Source organism: Littorina saxatilis, linkage group LG5 (assembly GCF_037325665.1).
Source record: "Littorina saxatilis isolate snail1 linkage group LG5, US_GU_Lsax_2.0, whole genome shotgun sequence".
Taxonomy (NCBI): domain Eukaryota; kingdom Metazoa; phylum Mollusca; class Gastropoda; order Littorinimorpha; family Littorinidae; genus Littorina; species Littorina saxatilis.
The window spans coordinates 50857864-50866620 of record NC_090249.1 but is presented as its reverse complement, the minus strand read 5'-3'; the positions used below and the strand labels follow the sequence as shown (position 1 = coordinate 50866620).

Below are 8757 nucleotides of genomic sequence, written 5' to 3'. Positions count from 1 at the left end.
AATGGTGTTCTTTGTTGATGTGTTCCTGTAATGGTGTTCTTTGTTGTGTGCCTGTAACGGTGTTCTTTGTTGATTAGTGACTGTAACAGTGTTGTTCTTTGTTGATTTGTGCCTGTAACTGTTTTCAAAGCATGTGTGTGCGCATGTCTAGAAAAGAGACACGCACACTTGTGATAACTTATTGTAGATTCATGCCTTTAGTAGTGTTCCATGAATACACACACACGCACTGAGTTATATGTATGAAGAACTCCTACAAGAAAATACTCTTCTAATTCATGGGGTGGCTGACCATGCATGGATGTGCCCGACATACGATAACGGTTAATTCTGCTCAGATGTTTGTGCCTGTGTGCCTTCCATGTAAACGTTAGCACCACACCACTGTGTGCATGTATGTGTTTGTGTGTGCATGCATACTACTTCTGTAAGTGTGTGTGTGTCTGTGTGTGTTTGTGTTAAGCTGGAGGAAGTATAAGGCATGGAAAGTGATTCAAACTAGTGAAGAAGAGCGAGTGGGGATCACACTAAAAACTCAGCACATTCAGTGCACTGCTATCGGCATGCAGCCGACGACTTCTTTATTTTGCAATAAAGCATCAAATACTTAATAACTTGTATGACAACATGTCCATACTTTTATATGAATGCCCGGTTATTTTATTTTACAACAAACGTGTTACTTTAAGAAAGCTTCTTCACATAACTTCCAGGGAAGGTATTTCATCATTTTCACCAACATTCAAGTCTAAAGCATTGACCAAAAAAACTGGTTAAAGCTGATGAATCTCTTTATAAAAACCCACCAAGAACAAAAATTGATTAGCATTATTTACAGACATGCCATTCAACCTGTGTCCGTCTTTGACTGGCCTGGATTATGTCCCCTGGTGTGGGCGCCTCTCTCCTAACCCTGCCACTTGGCTGTGATCTGTTTCACACTGCCATGAGAGGTTAGCCTTTCATGCATCAATTCAAGGGGTGTACAGTAGAAGCTCCCTTTGATCACTCCCAATCCCTCCTCTCGCCCTTTTTCTGACACAGTTTTCTCAGATTTTCTGTTGTAATGTCTCTTGATTTACCTCCTGGTCTTGAAAAAGAGGTAAAATTGAGACACTGCCAAAAAAACACATCTGACGCCTTTCTCTTTAATTAAAGAACTGATGTTTTCAATTTGGTGTGATGTTAAACTAGGGGCACAGTGGAACCCCTTTCTTTTAATACCCCCAAAGTTAAGACCTCCCCCAAAGTTAAGACCTCCCCCATTTTAAGACCTTGCTTTTTCAGATGTTCTGTTCATTACCCCTGTAAATCTACCTCCAGTTTTAGACTCCCCCTTTTTTAAGGCCTGATTTTCTCAGATTTTTTAGATGTCCTCAAAAGGTGGGTTCCACTGTGTTGAAGAAAGTGCTTGCAGGCATGGGAATTGTCCGCCAAAAGGCAAATTTCCGCCAAAATTTTTTTTTGGTTCCGCCGAAAAAGCTAAAGTGTTTGCTGAAAAAATAAATGGGGGAGGCAAAAATGGTTCTAAAAACTGAATATAATGGCAAACTTGGAGCTGAGATGACACCAAATTACACCAGTTGGGTTCTTTGGAGAAAAAAAAATTCCGCCCAAAATGCTTTGCGCCGTCGACTTTGCTATTACTTACAAATGTTCAGCCTTTTTTACTTTTTTCAATTCCCATGCCTGTGCTTGACAGTGGTGAAAGGTGGCTGAGCGGGTTGCGCTAACAACAGACGGTGTTGTCCATGCAACGCCAGACATGAACCAGGCGGGATGGCATTCCCTCGTTCTTTTTTCCAGCTACCTGCATTATATTTCTAGTTCTTATCAGATCCATCAGCTTTGGAGTAAAAGACATGTTGCTCTGATGTACCCAAACCATCACAAGAAACATCAAAATCACAGCCACAAAACACCACTAGATATGTAAGCTACAAACATATAAATAGTCAAGCCAAGGTTCTGTATTTTACAAACATAAAAATACAAGTTCATGTATTGTACAAACATAAAAATACAAGTTCAATGCCATACTTCTGTCAGATCTGTTAGCCCTTGTTCTTTATTTCATGTTATGCATTTCCAATATGAAAATAAATGGCTCATCAAGATGATACAATGGTTTCTTGGATGTTTTTTTGTGGGCGCTTGGGTCCATGATAACTGCATGTTCACTAAAAAAAAATTCATTCTCCTATTCAGGCAAAAAATAAATTGGTAACTTCTTGACAAAGTTTACCCATGTACATCTATAATACAGAATAAATTACAATTTCCAACATCCTTTGGGTTGTCAAACTCTTCAACCATCCAGATTTTAATGCTGCATCTTTGTTCAGTAGGCTGTTATTGGGGCCATATGAAAACGCCTTGACCAAACTTCTGTTTCAAACTCTCTTCACGAAGACAAAATCCAGAGTAACTTTGTACAGACTAGGATAGCCCATGTACCATTTGTGCAGGGTGTACAGAGGATTATACCACTGAAAAGAATGTTGATTCTCTACTTACAAGTCAAAACATTACAATTGAGACAACAGCCATTTAACATTTCAAATACTGTTATGTTCAGTTCAAAATAAAAGCTTAGGCTTTGTTCAGCAATGATAACATAATGTTGTTGTCCTTTTCTTCTTATATGTTTTAATCTTTAAATTACAGTTTTTGAAAGAGAAATCAACAACAATAGCTTCTACGCCTTGAGAAAGATTAATCTGTGTCATCCAAAAACAATGATAATATTCAAATCACATTGCACCGACACTGACAGTGTAAAACAGACAGGAACTTGATAGTGTGCAAGAGAAATGTTTGCAATTGTTCGATGCATACCATACGTGAAAACTGAACAATATGCACAGTCATTACTCACAACAAAAAAAGTTTAAGTACATTTACTCAATTCCGTAAGTTAGTCGACATGTCGGTGAAAAGAACTGTCTCAGTAGTAGTGATTCTGTACTCCCAGTCCTTTGATTGGCTGACTGTGGCGCTGTGTGATGCTGTGTGTTTCAGTAGAGAAGGATGCGTTTCTCCACTGACTTGCGACAGATGGGACACTCATTGAGGCGATCGCCGCACAGCTGACATGCACCATGTCCACACAGGAAGATCATGTTTTTCAGGCGGTCCATACACACCGGACAGCACGTCTGCACACAAACACACACACATAGCAATAAGGCTTGGACTTTTTTTTCTTGTCATCGTAAACAAACATTATTTGGGTGGGGGGGGGGGGGGGGGGGGGGTGGTGGTTTACATTATGACGTACACTGTAGAAAATGCTTCAGTATTGTTTCCATACCATGGCCACAAACTTTTACAGTTTAATTTTCATTTGTGTGACTTTTGTTGCACGACCCTTCCCATCTTATGGTTCCTTTTATAAAAAATTAAAAACATGAGCAGAAAGACTCGCTCTTCCAGCCAGTACAGCCGTAACATGTTGCTCATCAGCTATTCATGAAGGTTAACATGCTGAAAGGGGACTCAAGGGACATTTTGAATAAAACCTTAACAACAGTACAATACTTCAGCTTGAAGACAACTTGATCAAGGTGTGAGAAGGTTGAGAGGCAGGGTTTAGCCTGGAAGAAAAAGACAATCGGACATTTGTCCCCTTCAACCAAATTCTGATGGGACATTACACAGTCGAAGGCAAAACGCACAAAGCAGGCTAGGCGGTCCGAAAATGCTTTTGTCGAAAGATGCAAAATGGTGCTATTTGGTGCCATATGATGATATGAGAATTTGCCAGTGTATCAGGTTAGTGTGTGTGTGCGGGTCTGTGTTTCGATCGATATCGGTTCTGTTGACAGTTTCCACAGATGTAATCGCGCAAGCACAGATAGTTTGCAGGATTGGTTGAATACTCATGAATTACATTTTAAAAGCCAATCACAGTGCATTTTACAAACTCGCAAGTTGCTTGGCTTGGCGTGCGTTTTTGCCTAGCTCATTCCGAACATTGTACTCCCGTGAAAAGTGTGCATGGGGTTGCGCAGTGGTACGTAATCTCAGTGCGCCCTTTGACGCACTGAAGGGAATTCCAATGGGACATTTTGAGATTTCTTTCTTTATTTGGTGTTTAACGTCGTTTTCAACCACGAAGGTTATATCGCGACGAACATTTTGAGATGTTATGCGCCAATGGCGCAAGGTGCACTAGTAAATGAAACCCTGGAGAAGGCAATAAGAAAAGCAACCTGGTCTTTGATGTCTTGCAGTTGTTGCTGCAGCTTCTGTATGTCTCGCGTCACATCCCGTGATCCGTTGTTCATGAAGCCCGTCTTCTGGGGCTCAGGTGGAGCTGAGGGAAAAAGAAATGATCATCAAATGTTTGCAAAATACTCATACATTATAGGAGCTAAACTGACCTGAAGATTGTTACAGTGTAAATAGTCCTAGGTAATTGTTATCTCCCTTAGATGATTGCAACCCATGAGATTCCATCAGAATCAGTGAGGAAGTTTTTCATGTCTGCTTGACAAACAGGACTCTTGTCAAGTAAGCCTGACCATATACTGCTTCATAGCTTGGTTGTACATTCTACTCAGTATTGCATCCTTCCCCTTGGAATTTGTCTTATAATATTGACAACGAAAGATGATGGGCAAAAAACAACTTACGATTTCCACCACAGCAGACGATGAAGGGCACAGTTTTTTCGATGGAAGCTCTGCACTGAACACACTTCTTCATCAGGTTGGCACAGCCTGCACAAAACAAAGAGATGACAATCAAGCTTTTCCCTTATAACAAGTTTATACAGTATTGTCTGAGGACAACCCCTTACACATTCATAGTGGTTAGTGTGTGTAGTTGTGGGCAGTATGTACTTTAGAGGGGGAGACTGCAGAGAGAAAGTGTGTGCACATGGTGGTGGGTGTGTGTTTGTGTTTGTGGGTGCATGATATCTTACCTTCACAAGCACACATGTGGCCGCATGGTCTGAAGAGGACTGATGCTTGTTTATCAGAGCACACCACACATTCCTCAATCTGGAAACACAAACACAAATTTTCCATTAAAAAACCACACTTTAAGAACACCAAAGCAACAGATCCATAATGCGACCATGCATGCTTACAAACAACAGATTTTCAATCAATCAATCAATCAATGAGGCTTATATCGCGCATATCCCGTGGGTACAGTTCTAGGCGCTCAGCAGTGATGCCGTGTGAGATGAAATTTTATACGGCCAGTAATTGCAGCCATTTCGGCGCATATTTACCTTTCACGGCCTATTATTCCAAGTCACACGGGTATAGGTAGACAATTATTAACTGTGCCAAAGCAATTTTGCCAGGAAAGACCCTTTTGTCAATCGTGGGATCTTTAACGTGCACACCCAATGTAGTGTACACGGGGGGGAGTTCGGACACCGAAGAGAGTCTGCACACAAAGTTGACTCTGAAATAAATTTCCGCCGAACCTGGGATCGAACTCACGCTGACAGCGGCCAACTGAATACAAATCCAGCGCGCTACCAACTGAGCTATATCCCCGCCCTCTACTGACTTGCTGGCTTCTTCTTTGCTCATGGGCTGACACTCCTACAATCTTTTTACCTGTATGACCGTTTTTACACCGCCATTCAGGCAGCCATACGCCGCTTTCGGGGGACGCATGCTGGGTATTTTTGTGTTTCTATAACCCACCAAACTCTGACATGCAATTACAGGACTTTGTCCGTGTCCACTTGGTCTTGTTCTTGCTTGTACCCTGGATAAGGGGATAAGGCACTAGCAGGTCTGCACATAAGCTGACCCGAGAGATTGGAAAAATCTCCACCCTTAACCAATCAGGTGGTGGCAATATCACAGAAATAGGTCAAATAACTTGGTAATAACCCGATATGCATATATGTGTCTGACAATGGGACCTACCTTGTAAGACACCCCCCATCCTTAGAGACCTTTCTTTCACAGATTTTCTATTCATAACCTCTGTAAATTTACCTCTAGTTTATTAAGACTCCCTCCTTTTTAAGACCTGATTTTCTCCGATTTATGGAGGTCTTAAATTGGGGTTTTCACAGTACTCTCTCTTTGTGTCACTGACCTTGGTGCGAGACTGCACAGGCTCCTTGCACATGAGGCATTTCTTGACGCGGGGTGAGCAGAGGGAGCAGGTACAGATGTGGCAGCAGGGGCCGAAGAGCGTCTCGCGCTTCATGTCTGAGCACACCATGCACTCCTCCAGGGACTCCTGGTCGTTGCGGATGATGGCCGCGTTGGGGGGCTGCATGCTGGGGCTGATTGCAACAAAAACATCATAATAATAATGCATACCGTATTTGACGAACTACAAGCCGCGACTTTTTAAAAAAAAAATCGCATTGCGGCTTATAAAAAGATGCGGCTAAAACGTTACCTAAACTTGAATAGCATTCACCTAATGGAAGTCGCCGCGGATTTTCATTTCGCTCGATTAGCGATTACCGGTACTTTATTAGCTCTCTACTCAAGACTCGGCGCTTTTCTCTTTCTTTCGTGAATCTTCGTTTGTCAACAAGTCGTTGTGACAAGATAGCGTACAGAGAAACACCGGATGTATCATGATCTCGTGCGCGCGAGATTTCGTTTTTTTGTGTCTCGCGATAGTTGGAGGAGCGAGAGCCACCATGTTGTGTTTTCGTCTGCTCGAAATGTGTGCAAAAGTCGTAAATCATCCCAAAAAAGCTTATTCTGGGCGGGACTACATGTGTGTGTTGGTTACAAATTGTGTGTGTGATATTTTTCTTCAAACTTTTTCACTTTTCTTCTTTGTTTCACTTGTTTATTCTCGGAGCCGATTTCGCCAAATACCGTACTTTCGTTTGCCTGGTTGTTTTGATTGATTGACACGATCTGATTATATTTTTTTCGACGGCGGCTAATATAGTGACACGGCCTATACGTGGCTCGTCCCAATTTATTTGTTAAAAGTCGGGGGTGCGGCTTATAAAACGGTGCGTCTTGTAATCCGTCAAATACGGTAATATTTATAGAGCGCACAGACCTGGGAACCCCTGTATTTTCAGAAAAATTAGCATACTCCACACAGCAGTTGAACATCCATGATTCAATCATGCTTCACACGTGTCCGTTGCACCGTTCATTAAGTTTACCAATACACTTTAAACAAATGCTTCTTCTAATGTTAACTGACAAAATCTGTATTGATGTGTCAAAATACTGGATCAACCCGGGATGCGCTTGCAAAGAACGGTAGTCTAGGAATTTTTCTCGTCATATTTTTTTCTCACTGATCGTATCATAGACAATCATGCGTACAAAATTGTATGGGTTCCCAGGTCTGAGTGCATGTATACATGGTTAAACCCTGCTCAGAGCGCTGTACAATCAATAAAATTCAACAGAAATCAATACTCTGACAAGGGAAATAAACTGTTAAATATTGCCCTTTGAATTATTGCAAGGTAAATTGCTTCCCCTGAAGACCCTTTTCTCCGCTTTGGTTTAATTGTTCTGGTCTAGTTGTTATGCCCAATTAGTTATGTTTTTTCATTGATTTAAAAACCCCACTATATCCTTCTGGTCGTCAAGGGGTTAGGAGGTTTCTCTGATGAAATATATAAGTCATTCCCAGTGAAAGGCCCCATTAAGACAGCACTAACACTGAATTTCTCACGTGTTGGGAGGTCTTAAGAAGAGGCGTTCCACTACACTGCACCTGTCTCACCAGTGACCACTCAGTCATGGCGCTAATATTTTTTCAAACTGATACACAAACTTTTATGATGAAAACTATCCAGAAAAAAAGGTAGGCTGGTCATTGGAACCAGTAAGAGTCCAACTCAGAGTACTGGTTTTGTTGTTTTACCAGCGAAAAAAACGGTAGTTCTAAAATTTAACCGGTAGCCAATTATTTTCCGGTATTTTCTCATTTCAACCGGTAAAATACCGGTAATTACCGGTTAACGCCAATACTGCCACTGTACCTGTTTCTCTCTTTGTGACACTTGGCCAGCGCCTTGCAGAGGTTGGGGTCAGGACAGAGGTCAAGCGGGGTTTGACCCTTCTTGTTCTTCAGGTTGAGGTCAGCCCCGTTGGCCGCCAGGAAGCACGCAATGGATGCGCTGGACTTCTTGTCCGCGCCAGGAGTTCCCAGGCCCATCAACAGCTGAAAAACAACATCATCTGTGTAAAAACCTTCCGTCATTGAGCTCGAGGTTTTTACCAAAAATTCAGTTGTGAAGCTTTTTGCAGTGAGCTTCGCGAAGTCGACTTTGTACTTGGGAAAACTGAATTCAGTATACAGCATGTACTTGGGGAAACTGAATTCAGTATACAGCATGTACTTGGGGAAACTGAATTCAGTATACAGCATGTACTTGGGACAACTGAATTCAGTATACAGCATGTACTTGGGGAAACTGAATTCAGTATACAGCATGTACTTGGGGAAACTGAATTCAGTATACAGCATGTACTTGGGGAAACTGAATTCAGTATACAGCATGTACTTGGGGAAACTGAATTCAGTATACAGCATGTACTTGGGGAAACTGAATTCAGTATACAGCATGTACTTGGGGAAACTGAATTCAGTATACAGCATGTACTTGGGGAAACTGACTTCAGTATACAGCATGTACTTGGGGAAACTGAATTCAGTATACAGCATGTACTTGGGGAAACTGAATTCAGTATACAGCATGTACTTGGGGAAACTGAATTCAGTATACAGCATGTACTTGGGGAAACTGAATTCAGTATACAGCATGTACTTGGGAAAACT

The 8757-nt window shown here is 41.8% G+C and overlaps 1 protein-coding gene across 1 annotated transcript in view; it reads right to left on the bottom strand.

Annotated features, from left to right (window-relative positions):
* Window positions 1-543: 543 nt before the first annotated feature.
* Window positions 544-8757, bottom strand: part of LOC138967389 (E3 ubiquitin-protein ligase MIB1-like) — a 76930-nt gene continuing 68716 nt past the window's right edge. Inside the window, exons 17-22 of the mRNA XM_070339934.1 lie at window positions 7958-8139; window positions 6076-6268; window positions 4931-5009; window positions 4638-4724; window positions 4215-4318; window positions 544-3158 (exon numbers count right to left, since the gene is read on the bottom strand). Of these exons, the coding sequence (XP_070196035.1) occupies window positions 3018-3158; window positions 4215-4318; window positions 4638-4724; window positions 4931-5009; window positions 6076-6268; window positions 7958-8139 (786 nt within the window). The 3' untranslated portion in view covers window positions 544-3017. The remainder of the gene's footprint in view (window positions 3159-4214; window positions 4319-4637; window positions 4725-4930; window positions 5010-6075; window positions 6269-7957; window positions 8140-8757) is intronic.